This window comes from Gymnoscopelus microlampas (genome assembly GCF_963454915.1).
Source record: "Gymnoscopelus microlampas genome assembly, chromosome: 18".
NCBI lineage: Eukaryota > Metazoa > Chordata > Actinopteri > Myctophiformes > Myctophidae > Gymnoscopelus > Gymnoscopelus microlampas.
Genome location: NC_139955.1, coordinates 48578332 through 48603331, shown reverse-complemented (window position 1 = coordinate 48603331; position 25000 = coordinate 48578332). Strand labels below are relative to the sequence as shown.

Below are 25000 nucleotides of genomic sequence, written 5' to 3'. Positions count from 1 at the left end.
GTTCCTTGTGTGTCTGGGTCTGGCTGCTAAAGTCATTACAGGTTGAAGAACACATTTCCAGGGTCTTTACTCTAATTACTTCTCATAAAAGTCCTGAAACAAAACGTCTGTCTGGGAAAGAAAAAAAAAGATTCAGCTTTACTGAGAAGCAGAGACTCTGTGACACGTTTAAGACCTGATGGAGCAGAGACTATGTGACACGTTTAAGACCTGATGGAACAGAGACTATGTGACACGTTTAAGACCTGATGGAGCAGAGACTATGTGACACGTTTAAGACCTGATGGAGCAGAGACTATGTGACACGTTTAAGACCTGATGGAACAGAGACTATGTGACACGTTTAAGACCTGATGGAGCAGAGACTATGTGACACGTTTAAGACCTGATGGAGCAGAGACTATGTGACACGTTTAAGACCTGATGGAGCAGAGACTATGTGACACGTTTAAGACCTGATGGAGCAGAGACTATGTGACACGTTTAAGACCTGATGGAGCAGAGACTATGTGACACGTTTAAGACCTGATGGAGCAGAGACTATGTGACACGTTTAAGACCTGATGGAGCAGAGACTATGTGACACGTTTAAGACCTGATGGAGCAGAGACTATGTGACACGTTTAAGACCTGATGGAGCAGAGACTATGTGACACGTTTAAGACCTGATGGAGCAGAGACTATGTGACATGTTTAAGACCTGATGGAGCAGAGACTATGTGACACGTTTAAGACCTGATGGAGCAGAGACTATGTGACACGTTTAAGACCTGATGGAGCAGAGACTATGTGACACGTTTAAGACCTGATGGAGCAGAGACTATGTGACACGTTTAAGACCTGATGGAGCAGAGACTATGTGACACGTTTAAGACCTGATGGAGCAGAGACTATGTGACACGTTTAAGACCTGATGGAGCAGAGACTATGTGACACGTTTAAGACCTGATGGAGCAGAGACTATGTGACACGTTTAAGACCTGATGGAGGAGAGACTATGTGACACGTTTAAGACCTGATGGAGGAGACTATGTGACACGTTTAAGACCTGATGGAGGAGACTATGTGACACGTTTAAGACCTGATGGAGGAGACTATGTGACACGTTTAAGACCTGATGGAGCAGAGACTATGTGACACGTTTAAGACCTGATGGAGCAGAGACTATGTGACACGTTTAAGACCTGATGGAGCAGAGACTATGTGACACGTTTAAGACCTGATGGAGCAGAGACTATGTGACACGTTTAAGACCTGATGGAGCAGAGACTATGTGACACGTTTAAGACCTGATGGAGCAGAGACTATGTGACACGTTTAAGACCTGATGGAGCAGAGACTATGTGACACGTTTAAGACCTGATGGAGCAGAGACTATGTGACACGTTTAAGACCTGATGGAGCAGAGACTATGTGACACGTTTAAGACCTGATGGAGCAGAGACTATGTGACACGTTTAAGACCTGATGGAGGAGGATCAGCATAAATATACTGTTCAGGAAGTTAGCTTTTATCAGAGAGAGAGAGAGAGAGAGAGAGAGAGAGAGAGAGAGAGAGAGAGAGAAAGAGAGAGAGAAAGTCAGATAGCAAGACAAACGGAGACAGGCAGGCAGACAGACAGACAGACAGACAGACAGACAGACAGACAGACAGGTACCTGAATCTGTCGTCAGCCTTCAGGACGTCCATGACAGTGCCCATGGGGGGGGTGAGCACCTTATCCACGCTGAACATGGAGGCAAAGCGTCCCGTCTTATCATGAGCCGCTATGCAGGCGTTCTCTATGCACAGGTTCTACAACACAATGATACACAATGATACACAACGATACACAATGTAATACACAACGATACACAATGATACACAATGATACACAATCTATAATACAATTTGAATCCTGCGCCATGTCGGTTGTCAGTATGTTGTATGTACGTTGCATCTCTTTATATGGTTATGGCTGAGTCGTGTGACATGAGCGTGACGTCAGAGGTCCGTGCTCACAGGTCTGCCATGCCAGGTGTGAGTAATCACAAAGTGGGTTTTGGTCATTGCAGAGGTCATGCACGTCACCTGTTTGTCAAGTGGGTATTTTCATAGCCTGGCGTGGATTTAGGGGAGCACAAAACTCTCTCTCACACTGTGAGGTGCCGGTAATGTGGCACTGCCAAGTGGACGCCGCGTCACGCTACACGTTCGGGCCGCGTAGCGGCCCGAACTTCTAGTGTAATACACAATGATACACAATGTAATACACAACGATACACAATGTAATACACAATGTAATACACAATGTAATACACAATGTAATACACAATGTAATAGACAACACACGTTGTACACAACCAACGCATTGTCACTCCCAAGACGTCAAACGGGACGGATTTGACCAAACGTCAAACGTTTGACTCTAAGGGGGTTCAGTTCCCTCGACGGCACAGGGTGACTACAGGGGGATATGAGTGACCATTCTGTCCATATTGAGCGGTGCTGAGTCGGCTGAAGCGGACTTGGCAGCGCTTGGCACGGCTCGTGGCTCAAGTCCGCTTTAGACGGCCCGCCTCCGTCATTTGAACTGTGTTTTTCTTTTTGGCAGACTGGAGTGAGGAAGTGCTCGGGGGGGCGGGGGGGGGGAGACACCGTTTGACTTCAACACAACGTACCACAGGAATGCATGGTAGGCATGCTACAGTTACATGGGGTACAAACAAAGCTGTAGCTTTGAGGGTCTGTAGCTTTGATTCTGTTAGTGTGTGTGTGTGTGTGTGTGTGTGTGTGTGTGTGTGTGTGTGTGTGTGTGTGTGTGTGTGTGTGTGTGTGTGTGTGTGTGTGTGTGAGAGAGTACACTCACACACACACAAGTGTACCATCTCTCTGACACACACTCACAGGCACACGCACGCGCATGCACACACGCACACGCACACGCACACGCACGCACACACACACACACACACACACACACACACACACACACACACACACACACACACACACACACACACACACACACACACACACACACACACACACACACACACACACAGCTGTCTGGAAAGGCTTCCTCATGGTGAACAGTTACAGGAGGAAATAAATATGTTGTGGTCTGTAGAGTTCATTACTGAGCACCACTCTGACATCTGGTCTGTCAGCCATATGTAGTGTTACTGTACACACAGAGACGCTCTGTGTGCTGGGTTGTATGGGAACAGCTCTTAATGGAGATACATGTATGTGTTGTATGGGAACAGCTCTTAATGGAGATACATGTATGTGTTGTATGGGAACAGCTCTTAATGGAGATACATGTATGTGTTGTATGGGAACAGCTCTTAATGGAGATACATGTATGTGTTAACGGGAACTCTTAATGCTCAGAGAGTTACAGTATCACAAATAGATACATGTATATATTCTATGAAAACATCTCTTAACCCATTGATACCTGGAACGCATCTGTGTCACTTTAGATGTTTTTGGCTATTCAAAAATAGCAGATCTACAAGCTCATAGCGCGGCACCGAGTGCCGCGCTATGAGCTTGTAGATCTGCTATTTTTGAAAAATCGTGAAAAAAAAAAATGTATTTTTTCCGAATTTTTTTTAGGATTTTGAAAATGTTTAGATGCGGCCTCAGGTCTTAATGGTTTAATGCAGTACAACGTTACAGTATCAGACACAGATACATGTATGTGTGTGTGTGTGTGTGTGTGTGTGTGTGTGTGTGTGTGTGTGTGTGTGTGTGTGTGTGTGTGTGTGTGTGTGTGTGGTGGACTCAACACCTACAGCAGCGCTGGCTTTCCTACACCCTGACCTACACAGAGAATGGAATTTGGTAAGTATAAGTAAGAAGCCTACTGTAGGAGCCCTGAGGCCCATAGGGACAGGAGCCCTATGTGTTTAAGTACTGTACACCCCCTGAACATGATGTACAAGTCCAGCCCTGTCCTCCTGAACATGACACTAGTATGTCACAGGGACTTCCCCCCCCCCCCTAATCCAAGCCTTGATGCTGGGTGCCAAGCAGGGAGAGGGTAGCATCTGGTACCATTTGTATGTTCTCTGTCTGACCTGAGCGGGGTTCTGAACTGAACCCTGACTTCCTTCTCACTCTAACCACAAGGCCAGTGGATTTAAGAGCCTCGTAACTCTGCCTCTGACTTATAGACCTTCAGGTGACATTTAGAATCCTGAGAGGGGGGGGGGGGGCATAACCTTCATTCTGTTTAGCATATTAGCTCCCTGTCTGTCCCCCTCAGCAGCCAACAGACCGACAGACAGACAGACAGACAGACAGACAGACAGACAGACAGACAGACAGACAGGGTCCCGGGGTGGGGAGGGTTATTGTGTCCAGCTGCGGCACAGATCAGGAGGACAAGCAGCCAACCACAGCCTTTATCTGTGTTTCCCCGACGACCCAGACACAAACAAACATCCCGTCCAATCAGCAGTCAGAGGACGGCTTTAACAGGAAGTAAGCACGAAGGCAACGGTTTCTGTGAATGTTTTCACTCTGAGATGTTTATGGACCTGGATGTTTGAAATGTCTCACATTTCTTACTGTCTGTCTCTCCTACACTGTCTGTCTGTCTGTCTGTCTGTCTGTCTGTCTGCCTGTCTGTCTGTCTGTCTGTCTGTCTGTCTGTCTGTCTGTCTGTCTGTCTGTCTGTCTGTCTGTCTGTCTGTCTCTCCTACACTGTCTCCCTCTCAGCTGTCCTACTGTCTGTCTCTCCTACACTGTCTGTCTGTCTGTCTGTCTGTCTGTCTGTCTGTCTCTCCTACACTGTCTCCCTCTCAGCTGTCTTACTGTCTGTCTCTCCTACACTGTCTGTCTGTCTGTCTGTCTGTCTGTCTGTCTGTCTGTCTGTCTGTCTCTCCTACACTGTCTGTCTGTCTGTCTGTCTGTCTGTCTGTCTGTCTGTCTGTCTGTCTCTCCTACACTGTCTGTCTGTCTGTCTGTCTGTCTGTCTGTCTGTCTGTCTGTCTGTCTGTCTGTCCTACACTGTCTCTCTCTCTCAGCTGTCCTACTGTCTGTCTGTCTGTCTGTCTGTCTGTCTGTCTGTCTGTCTGTCTGTCTGTCTGTCTGTCTCTCCTACACTGTCTCCCTCTCAGCTGTCCTACTGTCTGTCTGTCCTACACTGTCTGTCTGTCTGTCTGTCTGTCTGTCTGTCCTACACTGTCTCCCAAAATATTTATAAACAAAAATCACAAAACTCCTCTTTTTGGTATCTTTTTGGTATCTGCTACTTGGATTAAGGTGACTTGATAGACTGACGTCAACACGTGTGTGTGTGTGTGTGTGTGTGTGTGTGTGTGTGTGTGTGTGTGTGTGTGTGTGTGTGTGTGTGTGTGTGTGTGTGTGTGTGTGTGTGCGCGTGTGTGTGCGCGTGCGTGCGTGCGTGCGTGCGTGCGTGTGTGTGTGTGTGTACATACATTGCGGTACACAAACACCCTGAGCTTGGCTCCTCCCATAGTGTCCAGCTCCTGGCCGTGGTACAGAGACCTGGAGGACAGCTGACCTTTGACCAGGTGGTTCCTCATCAGGGTCCTCATCTCTGAGGTCATCGTTAGGCTACCTGTCAATCACACACACACGCACACGCACACGCACACGCACACACACACACACACACACACAGTCTTTTAAGGTTTTGTACTGGGGGTCCAGTATAGTAGCCTGGTAAACCCTCCCTCCAGAAATCTCATTTCCATTTGATTTCTGGAGTGAGTCTGACCTGATCCGCCTTTCTGCAATATTGGCTGTGGGCTGGAGTTGGGCGGGAGTAATACCGTTGACTGACAACCCCTTCAGCCAATGATCGTTTTTCCCCTTCAGCCAATTGGCAGTGGATTTTTACCACCTCCGTCACTAATATGACGCAACGGGACTTTTGAGATCGCCATGCCCAAAATAGCTTGCCTTATTGGGATACATGCGTGTCACAGCCCGCCCCTGCCGGTTCTCTGAATTTATATTTTTAAATAGGCTCTGTCATGACTAATTGACCACATATATGAAGTTAAACTAAATTCTATCCAAACGATATCTTCATAGTAAATTCCGTGCCTCATTCGGGCTCACTCGAACTCGCCACCTGATTGGCCAACTGTCGCTGTCAATCACAGAACGATGAGCGACGACGCTGATAGGCTCGTCAGTTCGGCGTACAGAGCCAATATTGCAGAAAGCTGATCGTTAACCATAGTCCTCAATACATCACATATAAACCATAACAAACCATCAGCTGTGTTCACACATGTAGTGTGCAACAGGAGAATGCGTTCACACATGTAGTGTGCAACAGGAGAATGCGTTCACACATGTAGTGTGCAACAGGAGAATGCGTTCACACATGAAGGTCAATACTCAGGGCCCCTTTAACACATTGCGTGCCAGTCGCGTAGATCTACGCGAAGTGGTCTTTTTTTCCTTCTTTTTCTCGCAGGTTCACATTTCATTGTAGGCCTTTGTTCGCCACGACACATTTCATTGTAGCACCACCGGAAAACGGAAATATCCGTATCCAGAGTTTTTCGTTCCCATCCGGCGCCGCTCTAAAGCGGAAACTAAATCTCCATTTTCTCGGTTGTCGCTTTTCTCCTCGCTGATCCGCTGTTTAACATAAACCGCTGTAGCTTCAAAATGGCCGATCGCCGATCGAAACGGTCTCTTCTCTGGGCGTCTCACACAGCTACCCTGTGTGTCTACAAACAGTTGAACGCGCGATTTTAAGGTATTTAGCGAGGTCTGTGTGGCGACGTGAAAAAAACAACAATAAATCGCTGGCACTGGTGAGTACATTATGATATTAAACTCTGGCGTGGAATGTGTTAACCCATTAAGACCTGGAACTGTGTCATTTTTAGATTTGAGCTAAAAAAGCATTATTTTACACTTTGGGCTATTCAAAAATAGCAGATATACAAGCTCGTAGCGCGGCACCGAGTGCCGCGCTACGAGCTTGTATATCTGCTATTTTTGAAAAATCGTGAAAATGTGTGCAAATCTTTGAATATATATATTTTTAAAGCGAACATTTTTAACTCAAATCGTCGCTTCTGGGGGGTCCCTGGAACAAAATATTTTGATGGGGGTCCGCGGCCAAATACATATAATTTTGGGGGTCTTGACATGAAAAAGATTGAGCACCACTGATATAGAAACATACGTTTTTCAGAAAACTGTTGAGATTTAGGAGACATGTAGAATCGGCTTCAGGTCTCAATGTGTTAATAAGGTGAGGGGGGGGTCTGGGTAGTAGACGGTAGTAGATCGATGAATATTTCCTATCACTCAAACGCTAATAAAAAGCAGAATGAAACTGGGTTTCACTTAACTACTGTATCTCTGTCTTCAAACCCCCCCCACTCGTCCACAATAGAAGCCTCATCAACACGTCTCTGAATGTAAAGTCACCAGACTATCACCGTGTCCATTCACACATTGACACGTTTTGTCTCAATGGGACATTAACCGGACTTAAGTCAAGGGTCCTAGCTGTTAGCATGAAGTCTGCTGCATGTCCCATCCTACTGAGCCGGAATGTTGTGTTCAAACACACAGGCCCTCTGTTTAAAGGCTGGAACACTTCCATAATACAGTCTATGTGTGAAAGTGACCATAAACACTGATTCACATAAAAAATATGGAGCTCACACACACACACACACACACACACACACACACACACACACACACACACACACACACACACACACACACACACACACACACACACACACACACACACACACACACACACACACACACACACACACACACACACACACACACACACACACACCTTTAAAGGCGTCGTTCTGAGGGGCCAGCAGGGTCAGGGCCTCGGAGCCTGACAGGTGAGAGGTCAGACCTGCGTCAACAAACATCTTGGTTGCCGTGGTTACCACCGACCCCTCAGCCAGCTCCAGGAGGGTTTTAGCTGAAGAGAAAGAGACAGAATGTAAAACTTCACACATAGTGACAGTCAGACATGAACTACTTTACTCACACAGGAGCAGTGTTCATTTGTGTTAAAGTTGTAGTGAATGTAGTCAGTCTTTTGAATAAAATTCCATTTAGTTTGAAATGTTCAAGTTTTAGTCTAGTTTTAGTCAATGGTGTCATAATGCCTGCTTTATACTTAGCTGTGTGCCAAAAATAGCTGATCTACAAACTGTAGATTTTGTCAACTAAAAAGGCCTTGATGGCGTCGTTATGCCTGCTTTGTAGATCGGCTACCGTCGATGTAGATCGGTTATCTACAAGCTCACAGCGCTTGTAGATCGGCTATTTTCAGAGTGTGTCAACCACACGTAAATGACTTGTCTTAGGTCTAGTAATAATATAATGTACCAGAGTCAGACATTAACAGTAATAGAATGTACCAGAGTCAGACATTAATAGTAATCATAACAGTAGTAATATAAAGTACCAGAGTCAGGTATTAATAGCTCGTTGATGTAGTGGACCACTCCGTTGGTCCCCAGCTGGTCCTTCTTGGAGATGACAGCCTTTCCGTTCAGAGTCATCTCATCTCCCTCACAGCCCACCTCCAGCGTCGTGCCCTGCAGCGTCTCCATGGGGGTGCCCGTGACGATGGACTCAGCACACTGCATGTGGTTCAGGATGTGGTAGTTCAACAGGTCTATAGACACAAACACACTGTGGTTCAGGATGTGGTAGTTCAACAGGTCTACAGACACAAACACACTGTGGTTCAGGATGTGGTAGTTCAACAGGTCTATAGACACAAACACACTGTGGTTCAGGATGTGGTAGTTCAACAGGTCTACAGACACAAACACACTGTGGTTCAGGATGTGGTAGTTCAACAGGTCTAGAGACACAAACACACTGTGGTTCAGGATGTGGTAGTTCAACAGGTCTACAGACACAAACACACTGTGGTTCAGGATGTGGTAGTTCAACAGGTCTACAGACACAAACACAATGTGGTTCAGGATGTGGTAGTTCAACAGGTCTATAGACACAAACACACTGTGGTTCAGGATGTGGTAGTTCAACAGGTCTAGAGACACAAACACACTGTGGTTCAGGATGTGGTAGTTCAACAGGTCTACAGACACAAACACACTGTGGTTCAGGATGTGGTAGTTCAACAGGTCTACAGACACAAACACAATGTGGTTCAGGATGTGGTAGTTCAACAGGTCTATAGACACAAACACACTGTGGTTCAGGATGTGGTAGTTCAACAGGTCTACAGACACAAACACACTGTGGTTCAGGATGTGGTAGTTCAACAGGTCTACAGACACAAACACACTGTGGTTCAGGATGTGGTAGTTCAACAGGTCTATAGACACAAACACACTGCATGTGGTTATGGAAAATAATAATTTATGAACAGGTTGAAAAGTATTTGCTGAAAAAAAACGAATGTACAAATTCCAATCTGGCTTCAGAACATCCCACTCCACTGACATGCCTTATCTATTTGAACGACCACATCAAACATGAGGTGGACCTGGGCAAATACTGCGGCATGGTCATGCTGGACCTCCAAAAGGCTTTTGAGACCGTTAATCTCTATATTGATTGATAAACTAAAAGCAATGGGTTTTGATAGCACATCAGTGAGCTGGATGCGATCCTATCTGGAGGGGAGAGAACAGGTGGTGGAGGTGAACGGAACCCTGCCCCCCCCCTACCAGTGAGCTGTGGCATTCCGCAAGGAAGCATACTAGGGCCTTTACTGTTCCTAATATATGTAAACGACATGACATCAGCTTGTGACTGCAATTTGTTCTGGTTTGCGGATAACTCTGCTCTGCTGGTCTCGGACAGGGACAAGTTGCAGGTTGAAAAAGCCCTTAGCTCTGAACTCGGTAGAATCTGCACCTGGCTCGCTGATAACAAACTATCATTACACCTGGGAAAAACTGAATCCATTCTCTTTGGGTCCAAAATTAACCTTGGCAAGGCCGACGGCTTCACAGTTAAAGTGGGTGACAATGTTATCACAAGAAAGGTTCCATTTTAGAGGCAAATCTTTCCAGTGATAAAATGGCAACTAAAGTAATCAAAAAAGTCAACCAAAGAACAAGATGTTTGTACAGGATCTCCTCACTGGTCAGTAAGAATACATTGAGGACTAACAGGAGGCCTCATCCAATGTCACTTCAACTATGCATGCATCTCATGGTACCATAGCACCACAAAGGCCTTAAAAACAAGGCTCCAGACATCCCAAAACAAACTGGTCAGGCTACTTCTTGGCCTTACATACAACCCATCTAACCCCTGCTCACTTTGCTAGGGTGGGATGGGTCAGGGTAGAGGACAGAGTACAGCAACTAGCATTGGGCCGGGTCTACAAGAGACACTACAGCACAAAGACAGTGACACCCATGTACCTGTCAAAGTACTTCAAAAACGTCAATGACGTCCACAATCACAACACCAGAGGCAGCTCCACTAATCACGTTCAACCCAGATTTGGCTCAAAGAAGGGGTTATTTGTTCTCCTGCTATGCCACAAAAATGTGGAATGCCCTACCAACAGTCATAAAGGAGTGTAAATCCCTACTCTCCTTCAAAACCGCTCTAAAACAGCACTTACAGGTGGCTGCAATTCGAAACTGGCCCCTGTAAAAAGTCAAAGCCTACGGGAGGCCAGGGCATGCTACCAGACAGTATAACTCACAGCAGTGAGTCAGTAAAAAAATAAAGCCAAACCAAATGACTATTTATTCCCTTGTCCTTTGCACTGTAACCGGTTTGAGTGTTTACTATTCTGTTAAAGCCACCTTTAACCCAGCAATCAGTCTACTATGTTCTTTGTGACAGCTAGATAATCACAGTTCTGCTATTGACAGGTACCGTGGCACAAAGCCTGTAAAGAATTAGTCTCGGCGGGTTTGTAGATTTACACTGAACGACTGTGTTATGAAAGAGTTACACAGTGAGCTCACAGACATAAATCAAAGTCATCTACACTGCATGGTGTTTAAAGGTTCCTGGTTGGAACACTGTTTTCATCTTTTATGTTCTACCCCAGTTTCCGCTGTAATCTGATTAAAATGTGTTTCCTTCCAAAGACAAAGTGGAAAAAGTTCAAAGCCGTGGGTGGCACGCAGCACGTGCACGCAGCACGTGCGCGCAGCTGCGGAAAAATCCAGGCAGTAAACGCTGCTAAAGTAGCATCAACGCTCGGTTGGGGGTTCAACGCTCTCTCCACAGGAAGAGCAGCGGTTTGGTTTGTTCTCTCACCATGTGTAGCCTGGTTAACACTGTTAACACAGGCAGCTGCACTAACACAGGAACACTGTCTGTAGTAGCAGAAGCAGTAGTTAGTATTCAATAGAAAGTTGTGATTATGGCACTTTGGTTAAGCACTTGAAACCCAGCATTCATATTCTGGGGGGGAGCATCTCTGGCCAGTGTTCCCCTCAGAATTGCTTGTAGATCTGCTATTTGTTTGCTTCGTTACAGCAGTGGTTCTCAAACGTGTTTGTGTCAAGGACCCTCAAATTGATAGTATTTGGCCATGGACCCCCATCTGAAAATATGTGCCAGGGACCCCCATACAAGATTTGTGGCATTAAAATGTTAAACAAATATTCAACATTTTCCATATTTTTTCAAAGATCTTTTGATTTTTTTTGCAGATCTACAAGCTCACACCGTGTCATATCGCGACGCGTTGTGAGCTTGTAAATCTGCTATTTTCAAAAGTCACACTATTCCTCCCTGTGCAGAACACAAGCACCCTGAACCTTCCCTCTGCACCCCATGTCTGTTCTGGTCTGACCTTTCACCCCTGTGGTGTGTGTTTCTGGTCTGACCTTTGACCCCTGTGGTGTGTGTGTGCGTGCGTGCGTGCGTGCGTGTGTGCGTGTGCGTGTGCGTGTGCGTGTGCGTGTGCGTGTGTGTGTGTGTGTGTGTGTGTGGGCGGGCTGACCTTTCAGAGCCACTGGGTCTCCCAGGATCCTGTTGAGCATGTCTGCAGGGATCTTCTCGAAGGCCTCGTTGGTGGGAGCGAAGACGGTGTAGTGACCCTCACTCTCCAGCATGGCGGTCAGGCCCGCTGCAGCGATGGCCGTCTGCAGACACACAACACAATGTTTAAATATCTCTGCTCATTTCTATATTTTTCTTTATTATATTTTATATACGAGAGAGAAATAACAGGTACAGTCACACACATAAAAAGATAAATAAGTACAAATCAGTACAAATGTATACCTGTTAGCTGCCACTGGCTAAGGTGAAAAAAAAGGCAAATAAACTTAATTACAGGTTTGAGGACCACTGATTTAGGAATAAATAAAAATTGCATGTTATAATTGTTAAAATGCTGCTAAAAGTTATTAAAATAATAATATAAATAGTACAGTAAAGGTCCTTACATACCGGCGAATACAGCGAATATACGCAAAATTCGGACTTGTTCCGAATAATTAAAAGACGCTTTTTCGCTTCGCTTTTTCGCTCCATGTACGGAGCCATTGACTTTATAAGGTTTTTAAAAAAAACGCATTATTCGCACGAAAAAATCGCCCCGGTGTGTAAGGACCTTAAGAGTATAAAACAGCAGTGCAACATCAACTGAAGCATTCATAAAAAATGACTGTAAATATCATCATGTGATAAATGACGTGATATCGGAACGGCATAGACTCACCGATACCGATACACGTTAGGCTGTATCGACAGCTTTTATGATACTGGTTTCTGTATCATAGTGATGTGTCGTTCATGACCGATTCGTTCAAAAGAAATTTGTTCATTTGCCGTGAACGCGAACGAGCTCGTTCACTTTATGAAACCGCTACGTTCACGCGCGACGTAAAAAGAAAACGCTCCCGCGATGGTGTTTTACACACATTACAAAAACATACATTAACCACTTTAGCCCTATTTTATACCTAGGCTATTTGAAAATAGCAGATCTACAAGCTCACAACGCGTCGCAGTGTGAGCTTGTAGATCTGCTATTTTCAAATATGTTAGTACTTTTACTTTTGGTTCTTTAAGTATATTTTGATGCCAATACTTTTGTACTTTTACTCAAGTGAATTTTGAACACTAGAAAACAGCGCTACTGAACGAGAACGTGAACGAATCACTTGAACGAATCATTGCCGTGAACGTGAACGAAATCGTTTGTTCACTGAAATGAACTTTATTTTCCCACCACTCCTGTATCAGATCAACAGTAATAATTATAACATTATGATGATTATTATTATTATTATTGTGACATAATGCGTTGGTGCTGAACAGACATACCCGTAGCGTCTCCAGGTCATCGTCAGTGTCTATGAAGGTGTGCACATCGTTGGAGATGGCGGTGATGACGCGGTCGACCACGTGAACCATGCCGTTGGTGGCGTGCTGGTCTGTCTTGATGAGCCGCGCACAGTTCACCGTCACAATCTGATGAACACACACACACACACACACACACACACACACACACACACACACACACACACACACACAAACGCACACGCACACGCACACGCACACACAGGTTTCTATTACTATAATTGTGAGAAAATTTACATTTTAGGACGACGATTTTACACAATGCTTACAATTTTTAACTGTAAACCTATAGCCAAAAAAAATTCAGATCTACAAGCTCACAACGCATTGCAACACCAAAGGCCAAGTGGCCTTGACCACAAAATTACAAACTTCCAGGCCTGTGCTATTCTTACAGTATGCGGTATTAAAGTGTCTGCTACAATTTACAATGTAGTGTGTAATGTAATGTAATGTAATGTAATGTAATGTCAGACGCTCTTTATCCAGAGTGACTTACAGTAAACAAGGTAAACACATCCTACTATCCTACTATAATTCTAGTAACCTCTGTCCGTCCGTCTGTAGTGGTGAGTGAGTGAGTGAGTGAGTAGGTGAAGCTACCCGGTTCTCCTCAGTGGCTGGACCAATTGCTCTGATTTTGCACACAGCCATTGACCATTACCATCTGAACTTAACTGTGAAGCCCGTTTTTCAATTTCATCAAATCTCAGCTTCTTATTAGCGTTTATGTGTAAAACACTGTCGCCATGGTTACGGGGCTGCCATGGGACGAACTGCCTCCCGGGTTGCCAGATCATGTGCGCATATCCCCCCACGGATGCGTCGACCGGGTACGGTCTAGTATATATAATGTAGACAGACAGTGTAGTGTCTCAGTAAACTAGGATCACAGGTAAACCAAGAACCTAGAATCAGTCTAAACTATAATCTTAAAAAAATGAATATACTCACTCCATTAGAGTAGTGGTGGATATTACATTAATATACTCACTCCATTAGAGTAGTGGTGGATATGGACATTAATATACTCACTCCATTAGAGTAGTGGTGAATATGTACATAATATACTCACTCCATTAGAGTAGTGGTGGATATTGGACATAATATACTCACTCCATTAGAGTAGTGGTGGATATGGACATTAATATACTCACTCCATTAGAGTAGTGGTGGATATGGACGCCAAAGTCCTGGTACATGGAATTGAAAGTGCTTCCGTGTTTGAGGTCTTCAGCGGTCAGCCTTCTGTTGACCATGTGGTAATGGAGAGCGTTCAACAGCTCAATGTTCACGTTACTGACCAGAGCGTCCAAGATCTCCTACACTCACACACACACACACACACACACACACACACACACACACACACACACACACACAAAATAACACAATTAATTCATTATATGTACGCACACATTATACACCATAAATACACCATACACCAGGGCAGGAATTTCACAGAGGTCATGAAGGTCATGGCCACCGTACCCCCTCAGTCTGACCTTCTGACCCTCAAAAAAAAATCACATGCCCATGAGGCCACGGTGGTCTTGAGGCCCCGCCCACACTGATGCCCCGCCCACACTGCCACATTTTCTCTTCTGCCTTTTTTCATTCAACATTTTCATTGAAGATGAATTTATTCTCTAAATCACACTGTGTAATTAAATTCATGTGCAGTGTTGTGTTGTCGAGTAAACACGATGCATTCAACAACATCGGTGTTGAACATAAATCACAATTTAGGAATTGGGGAAGAAATAAAAGTCATACATGTAAATGTAAAATGTAAAAAGCTACAGATAAGAAACCAAGACACATTTTATTTTTAATTCTTTTTTTTTTTTTTTACTTTGTTTATTGGGTTTTTCCATAGCAGTTTTCAGCATTAAATGCATATAGCAGGATACAGAAAAGCTTTTTAAAGCAACCAATAAAATAAAAAAGCTCAATACGGATTCCATTATCTTTTTATTTTTTATTCTAAAAACAATGACATAATATTTAGTTAGATTGTGTCTGTAGAATATGTCTCCATGATCCAAAACAGACAGGAACTCTCCCTCAACAACTCTCTAGGGAAGCTGGCTCTGTTTCTATATAACAAACCAATTTTCTGTCGCAATTTATCAGCAACAAATTCTATTTTCCTCAGAGTTTAGAGTTTCTAAACACTCTTTTGTTGAGAGTGTGATTTTTGAACTTCCTCATCCCGTTTTCAAATGAATTTAGTGACTCTGAATGCATACATTATTTTGTGAAATATAACAAACAAAAAAACATCACACACACACACACACACACACACACACACGCGCGCGCGCACACGCACACACACACACACACACACACACACACACACACACACACACACACACACACACACACACACACACACACACACACACACACACACACACACAGTAACTCACAGTGGGCAGGGCGGCCCAGGCCTCGTTGCTGGGAGCGAAGAAGGTGAAGCTTCCGGGTCCATCTATCTCCTCTCTGAGCTTGGCTCTCTCTGAGTACATCTGTGTGGTGGTGGCTCCTACTGCTCCCAGGGTGTTGTAGATGTTCACCAGGGGAAGGGCTGGAGAGGACAGGACACACACACACACACACACACTGGTTAGAACAGAGGGTTCTTCTCATGTCATATATTAATAAACTGCCCACAAAAAGTTCAGAAAGGTAATTTTGATTATTCCCCTTTAATAATACCAATCGGTATTGTGTTTTATATGGTTGATTAGTCACCTTTACAACGAGGTACAGCTTGTAAGGATGGGGCATTCGTGGAGTGAGCAACACAGCTAAACGTGTGGGAAGTGCTCCCCCCCAAAAAATGCCAAAATACCCCAATATGCCTCTGTTGGTAATCACTCTCGTTTTGAGCGACTTGCCAGTCACACACCTGCTGAGAGGTGTGTGACTGGCACCTGAGTAACTTTGTTGAGTTTGTGTGTATGCTGCCTCCAAGCAGCAACACTGCCCCCATGGAAAGATGCCACGTTTGTCCCTTCAGGGTAAGGCCCGTGCAACAGGGCAAGTGAAGCTGGTGTTCTGTTATGCAGATTATGCATTATTTGATGTCAGCCCTGGTACCATTAGCAGGCAGGTGTGTGCCCCGTGACCCATGCTCAGGTGTCAGTCACAGGTGTGTGATTGGTACCTGAGCATGGGTCCTGCAACTTTGACATCTGTCTTTGGTACCGTTGTGTAAATCTTGCCTGTAAATCTCTAGAAGAAAACCTATGGTTCCTCAGTGAAGCTATAGGGTGAGGAACCGCTCTTCTTGGGTTGTTGTGTTCCTTTGACTTCACCAGTCTCACAGAACTTGGTCCTAAGTTTGGACATTTTACCAGGGCTGACACCAAATAATGCAACTCTGCATAACAGAACACCAGCTTCCACTTGCCCTATTGCACAGGCCTTATCCTGAAGGGACAAACGTGGCATCTTTCCATGGGGGCAGTGTTGCTGCTTGGAGCTCAGCATACACACAAACTCAACAAGGTTGCAGAACCCATGTTCAGGTGCCAGTCACTCACCTGTGACTGGCACACACCTCTCAGCAGGTGTGTGCTGGCAGGTCGCTCAAAACAAGAGTGATTACCAACAGGATCATATTGGGGGATATTGGCAATTTTTTGGGGGGCACTACCCACACGTTTAGCTGTGTTGCTCATTCCACAAATGCCCGATCCTTACAAGCTGTACCTCGTTGTAAAGGTGACTCAACGATAAAAATGATATAAAACACTGGGACAGACAGACAGACAGACAGACAGACACACACACACACACAGAAAGAAAGAAATACTTTTTAAGATGTGTTTGGTTTAAGGACATAAATGGACATGTTTAATAAATGACATAATTGTTTGATGGGAAATTCTCTCATTGTAATCCATTAGCTTTGCTCCAGCAGCCAAAACAAACAGCCAATAGAAAGCATCATCTGTCAGCTGTCATCCACCTGGGAAACAGAAAGAGCTTCAACAGCTGTTTAATGACAATGATCTGAATAAACACACTGAGACACAATGAGAGGTTAGGGGTTTTAAAGGTTAGGGTTTTATCTACCAGCTTGAGCTTGCAGATCTGCTATTTGCAAAAAATCAATGGCACAGAACATTTTCAGATGGGGGTCCGCTGCCAAAATCATATTAATTTGGGGGTCCTTGCAGTGGTGGAAAGTAGATTTACTCAAGTATTGTACTTAAGTAAAATTGAGGTATTTTTACTTTACTGGAGTATTTCCAATTTTCAGTACTTTTACTTCTACTCCACTACATCTCAGAGACAAATATTGTGCTTTTACTCCACTACAATTATTTGAAAACTTTAGTTACTAGTTACTGTGTAGATTTTGATTATTATTACAAAACATACATTAACCACTTCAGCCCTATATACATTTCGGCCATTTGAAAATAGCAGATCTACAAGCTCACAATGCGTCGCATCGCGGCGCATTGTGAGCTTGTAGATCTGCTTTTTTCAAATGATTTTCTGAGATTTGAAAACTTGAAACAGGACCTTCTGCGTAATGAGTACTTTCTACTTTTGGTACTTTAAGTACATTTAGATGCCAATACTTTTTTACTTTTACTCAAGTACATTTTGAATTCCGGACTTTTACTTGTAGAAATGTGAGTACTTTTTCCACCAATGGGTCCTTGACATGAAACATGTTTGAGAGCTAACCTGCTGTCTCTGTCTCACTACTGACTGTCAATAAAGGTAGAAAAAAAAAACCCTGCCCAGTAAGATGTCAGAGGGTTACTTCCTGTTAAATGAGGTTACAGGTCAAAGGTCGGCGGTCTTACCAGCAGGACAGCCTTTCTCTCCAGTGATCTTCTCGTAACCGGGGCAACACTCGTAACTGATCACCCTGACAACGACACAACAACACATAAACAATGGTTACTAGGTGACACCACAACGCACACACACGCGCACACACACACATGCACACACACACACACACATGCACACACACACACAGATATTTATTCCTTCACATCAGCAAAAAAAGTTCCTTCCTGTTCCCTTAACTTTCATATGACGCACACACACACACACACACACACACACACACACACACACACACACACACACACACACACACACACACACACACACACACACACACACACGTGCGCTAGGCCTGTCACGAGTACTGAGTTTTACTAGTTGACACATTTGACCTACTGTACTAATAGTGGACTAGTGGATGTTAACCTATTATATTATGTAATAAATATGCAGAGAGAGGAGTTCTAGGAGACTTGTCTCAGATCTGAACCCATTTCATTTGCCGTTAGGGACTCATGAGTTTAGGACAACGGCAAGTTCAAGCATTCTACATGCACCTCACACCATGTAGCCTATAGCAGCCTATCACAGCTTCTGAACATCAAACGAAAACAGTCACCAAAATATAAGCATGAGTCCTGCCGCTCTGGGGCACGGCCTTCCACAGCAGCTAGGTTCCCATGACAACGGATACACACACACACACACACACACACACACACACACACGTAACTTAAGCCTTCACTGTTTAGCATGTGTGTGAGAACGTTACACTGCAACCACCAACAACAGCATTTCACAATCATCCATTTTATCTGCTACAATAAGGAATGTAAACTGGACTCATGATGACCGTATCTGCCGTGTGTCTCTCGTTAAATAAAGTAAACAACAATAAATCCAGCTGCTGGTCAATAACACAAGGCTATAGGCTACTCTCTGTCTTTGTCCGCTTTGTTTATTATGCTCACCCTCTTTTTTTTCAAAGCCTCTTTTAGCCTCTTATTTGCCTCTTTTTGGTTAGCGTTAAGAAAGACTAGTGCATCAACGTGGGAGCAGGGCTGATTTCGTCGACTAAACTATGACGATAAATGTACGTCGACTACCTTTTTTCACTGACGGAAACTCAATAAAAACTCAATAAAAACTAAGCAACGATGACTAAAACTATGACTAAATATGTTGACAATTTCGTCAACCAATAAAAAGTAGACTAACATGTCAGGGACCAGTGGAGAAGAGATCCAGTAGAACTAAAAGACAAGGTAGCGGCCCTTGCAGACGGATGTTAGGTTAGGCAGTGTGTGGCTGACAGACTGGTTAATGTACCAAATATAATGTTTGTAATTTAAAAAAGAAAATTGTACAGTGGTGATTATAATCTATAGTTTAAATGTGTTTGCTGCCTTGTAGAACTACATACAAAAAGTACCAACACAGGTCGACTAGTGGATATACTAATCGATATACTAATCGTCATTAAGGCTTTTCTACTGCACCATAGAACCGCTCCAACTGCACTTCCATGTGCACGCGGTTGGCACGGTTTGGGTTTGTAAGATACCTTCAAACAGCATCTTACAACCAAACACACGTAGGCTACTGAAAGAGTTGATTTCCTAATAACGAGACAAACTGGATCAGGCTAAGTCTGTGATTAGCCTTACACCTGTGGCCAATTAAAAGCCAGCGGCATGCCTCGCGCATTGTAAAGCCGGTAAAGTTAAACTTCTCACTAGCTGTGTGTGTGTGTGTGTGTGTGTGTGTGTGTGTGTGTGTGTGTGTGGTGTGTGTGTGTGCGTGCGTGCGTGCGTGCGTGCGTGCGTGTGTGTGTGTGTGTGTGTGCCTGCCGGTGTGTGCGTGCGTGCGTGTGTGTGTGCGTGCGTGTGTTGCATAAATGTTCAGAGCCAAAGCAGTCCAGTTGGAGGGATTATTGACATAGATAGTATTGCATGTTATTATTGCCATACCGTAGATAGTTTTGCATGTTATCACATGGCTGATAGTCTTTCAATGATGTCTGTGATTATTAAAGTCAATGAATGAGATAAAACTGTGTGGAAACTATTCACTAAATGTAAAACAGTAACCAAGGTTTCAGGGGCGTTCTCTCATATGATGATATCAGAGATAGTTTTACTACTGTGGGCGTACAGTAGGTTTGTTAGCGCTGCTTTTCTGTGGCGTCCCATTGGCCCTCTCAATGAATTTACATTTCCCCATGGACCAATCAGTAGGCAGAGCTCTCTGGTCATTTTGGCTTGGTCAGACTACAATTCAGAAATGTAAAAAAATAATAATAATATGTAATATAATAATAACAGCTTCACAGAAGAGGCGTTCTCCATTACAATGCACATCTAGGCATCTCTTTCAGGGCATATTTTACTTTAGATTGGTAACTGCTATTTAAGCCCGAACATATCTTTTTTTTTTTGTTCAGCTAAAGCGTTGAACCTGGACCTTATTCTGCTACTGAATGTTTTGACCAAAGTCTAATGAGATGACGCAGTGTATGTCCACCAAGCTAGATTCCACCCAATCTGCCCACACCATGGTCAACCACGGCCGACCACGGTCCATCATGGTTGACCATGGTGGATCGTGGTTGACCATGATTGACCGTGGATATGAGTGCACTCCACATGTCTAGTATATGTAGTATATTCAGTTTCAGTAGGCTTTTTGAAGAAAAACAGGCTAAAGAACTCTTTTGTACACCAGTCTGTTCTGCTTTTAAACCAACATCGGTAAACCAAGAGGATATGTTCTATTGTTCTTGTTTCTGTCTGCTTCTGTGATGTGTGTCCTGTAATGTACCTTGTGTAATGTATTGTGTATGTCCTGTCTGTATCTTGAACAGTGACGTCATGGACACGAAGCAAATTTCAGTGAGAGCTGACAATAAAGTTGTATGGTCAGTGCCCATACCCTAGGTGGGGTTGGCGAAAGGGCCTCTCTGTGTGGAGTTTGCATGTTCTCCCCGTGTCTCCTAGGGTAGTTAATACCCTCACAAAAACATGTAGTAATCCTGGTCACTATACTGCCTCCCCCTGGTCAGCCGGGGCGCCTGATGGAGGGGAAGGGAACTGGTTGGAATAACGTGTTCCTTCCACGCGCTACGTCCAACCAGGGAAACTCCCCCCTGTCTGGTGACAAGAAAGTCAGTTGGCTCTCATGCATTGAAGGAGGCATGAGCTCGGCCCTGGCCTCCCTAGGCTGGTGGGGGGAGTGTAGTGCCCAGGATCACTTAGCAAATTGGCACCGGGTGAAAAAAGGGTTACAAAATCGTGGGATAAAAATTATTTAAAAAAAAATAAAGTTGTATGGTATGGTATGGTATGGTATGGTATGGTATGGTATGGTATGGTATGGTATGGTATGGTATGGTATGGCATAGAGTGTACGTGGCTTGAGATTAATGTCTGTGTCTTTTCTATCTTTCCGTCAGAAACTACATTGATGTTGTGTCGTTCATTTACTTAAGTATATTTTGATGCCAATACTTTTGCACTTTTACTCAAGTAAATGTTGAATATGATGCAGTCTTGATACTTTTACTTAAGTAAAACATTTGAGTACTTTTTCCACCATTGTTAGATACTATAGATCTGAAGACATGTGACGTGTCCTGCCTGGGAACCTGTATTGTAACAGAAGAACTCATTGAACCCAGATCTACTAAAGATCTGATTAGAGAGGTCAGAGGTCAGAGACACCGCTGACCACAAACAGTAATAATTGTGAAAGAAAGTGTGTCTTCTTTGCAAAGGAAAGGAAAGGACACACACACACACGCACACGTACACGCACACGCTCACACGCACACACACACACACACACACACACACACACACACACACACACACACACACACACACACACACACACACACACACACACACACACACACACACACACACACACACAGCCAACAGCTACTGGAGGAAGGCGTCAGCAGAAGAAATGTGAGAATGGTGGAAAGGAGAGAGAGAGAGAGAGGGGGGGGGAGAAAACATAAAGAAAACACTGAGGGACGCCAATAGGCCTAGTGGTTAAGACACGTACTGTACCACATATAGACAGACAGACAGACAGACAGACAGACAGACAGACAGACAGACAGACAGACAGACAGACAGACAGACAGAGAGATGAACAGACAGACAGACAGAGAGAGATGAACAGAGAGACAGACAAGCAGACAGACAGACAGACAGACAAACAGACAGACAGAGAGAGATGAACAGAGACAGACAGGCAGACAGACAGACAGACAGACAGACAGACAGACAGACAGACAGACAGACAGACAGACAGACAGATGAACAGACAGACAGACAGACAAACAGACAGACAGAGAGAGATGAACAGAGACAGACAGGCAGACAGACAGACAGACAGACAGACAGACAGACAGACAGACAGACAGACAGACAGATGAACAGACAGACAGAGAGAGAGAGATGAACAAACAGACAGACAGAGAGAGATGAACAGAGACACAGACTGGCAGACAGACAGACAGACAGACAGAGAGAGATGAACAGACAGACAGACAGAGAGAGATGAACAGAGACACAGACAGACAGACAGTAGGGGTGTGCCGATATATCGTCCCGCGATATATCGCGATACGTTTTCGCGACGATATGTATCGTTTTGGGGAAAAAATATATTGTTTTGAAAAAAAAAAAAAATTTTTTTTTTTTTTTTTTTTTTTTTTTACTAATCAAAATAATCAGTTATGCAAACAGCCCCGAGGTGAAAAGGGTGACAACATGTTGTTTTTTTTCGGGTCAGGTGTCACACTATTGCCCTATTTGGATTCAAAACGGCTGAAAAGCTACAAGTTTGCATGTCTGAATAATGCAAAAACAGAATTATTTGTTTGCATTTCCTTTTTTTCTCCCCTATTTATTTTCATAATAAAAAAAGTGCGTATCGTATCGTATCGAAATCGTATCGAAGTTGTGAGCCAAATATCGTATCGTATCGTTTCGTGAAATTAGTGTATCGGCACACCCCTAACAGACAGACAGACAGACAGACAGACAGAGATGAACAGAGAGACAGACAGGCAGACAGACAGACAGACAGACAGACAGACAGACAGACAGACAGACAGACAGACAGACAGACAGACAGACAGACAGAGAGACAGAGAGAGATGAACAGACAGACAGACAGACAGACAGACAGACAGACAGACAGACAGACAGACAGACAGACAGACAGACAGACAGAGAGATGAACAGAGAGACAGACAGACAGACAGGCAGACAGACAGACAGTAGAGTTCTCTGGCAGATTGAGTTGATTTAGCTAACAGATGGTAACTTGATTCCTGTTGGTTCAAACACAAACAGAGAGGCTAGCCAAAATAAACACGTGTGTGTGTGTGTGTGTGTGTGTGTGTGTGTGTGTGTGTGTGTGTGTGTGTGTGTGTGTGTGTGTGTGTGTGTGTGTGTGTGTGTGTGTGTGTGTGTGTGTGTGTGTGTGTGTGTGTGTGTGTGTGTGTGTGTGTGTGTGTGTGCGTGCGCGTGCGTGTGTGTAGGGTTGTGGGTTCATGTTCACCTCTCTATCCCGCTATGGTTTCCTACTAAATGTCCAGCAGACATCCTACCAGGACCTCCTGGTTGTATCTCCTACCAGGACCTCTAGTACTGCTAGTCTTCCGTCCAATCAGAGAGCAGAGTTCCAGAAACTACAGGGAGAGTTTTAGGTTTCCTCGCAGTTAACCTTTGACCCTTAAGAGCCAGCATAGCCTACTCCTGCCATATAACACACACACACACACACACACACACACACACACACACACACACACACACACACACACACACACACACACACACACACACACACACACAGGGGTGGAAAAGCACTTGAGGGCCCTTAGAGAATGTTGTGTGGATGATTTGTGCTTCGGACCTTCAGTGCTGGGGCCCCTAAATGCTCCGTTTCATATAAATGCACCCCCCTCTCTCCCTACACACACACACACACACACACACACACACACACACACACACACACACACACACACACACACACACACACACACACACACACACACACACACACACACAGAGGGAGGGGAACCTAGACTTCCTCTTCTGTTCAGAGGGGGGCGGAATGAAAGGAACACTGTTGTGAAACTGACTGAGTTTCTCAACGATTTTTCATATTAAACATGAACATAAACACACACACACACACACACACACACACACACACACACACACACACACACACACACACACACACACACACACACGCACACACACACACACTCACGCACGCACGCACACACGCACGCACGCACGCACTCACGCACGCACTGGGGTGAACATTCTGAGATACTGAAGGCCAATAAGTTCAGTCATGAGTCAGGGCTGGCATGTACTGGTATGTACTGGTATGTACTGGTATGTACTGGTGTATGTACTGGTATGTACTGGTATGTACTGGTATGTACTGGTATGTACTGGTATGTACTGGTATGTGCTGGTATGTACTGGTATGTACTGGTATGTACTGGTATGTACTGGTATGTACTGGTATGTACTGGTATGTGCTGGTATGTACTGGTATGTACTGGTATGTACTGGTATATACTGGTATGTACTGGTATGTACTGGTATGTACTGGTAAGTACTGGTACCAGTTGCTCTGGGACACTGAAGAGTGGCCTCCATTATTTAAAATGTCATATCTACTGGGGAAACCATGCAAGTCGGGAACGATGGATGCAAGTCAGGAATGCACGGCCCACCTGGTTATCCAATCCTGGACCACTCACCAATATGTGTGCCACGTCTGAAGCCCATCGACAGATTCACTCACACTCACTCACTCACTCACTGACTCACTCAC

At 44.5% G+C, this 25000-nt stretch overlaps 1 protein-coding gene across 1 annotated transcript in view; it reads right to left on the bottom strand.

The window, feature by feature from the left end:
- Positions 1-25000, bottom strand: part of tgfbi (transforming growth factor, beta-induced) — a 41599-nt gene that overhangs the window by 11370 nt on the left and 5229 nt on the right. Inside the window, exons 3-11 of the mRNA XM_084042071.1 lie at positions 18133-18197; positions 15733-15890; positions 14455-14619; positions 13259-13405; positions 11928-12069; positions 8436-8648; positions 7806-7943; positions 5434-5576; positions 1659-1795 (exon numbers count right to left, since the gene is read on the bottom strand). Of these exons, the coding sequence (XP_083898197.1) occupies positions 1659-1795; positions 5434-5576; positions 7806-7943; positions 8436-8648; positions 11928-12069; positions 13259-13405; positions 14455-14619; positions 15733-15890; positions 18133-18197 (1308 nt within the window). The remainder of the gene's footprint in view (positions 1-1658; positions 1796-5433; positions 5577-7805; positions 7944-8435; positions 8649-11927; positions 12070-13258; positions 13406-14454; positions 14620-15732; positions 15891-18132; positions 18198-25000) is intronic.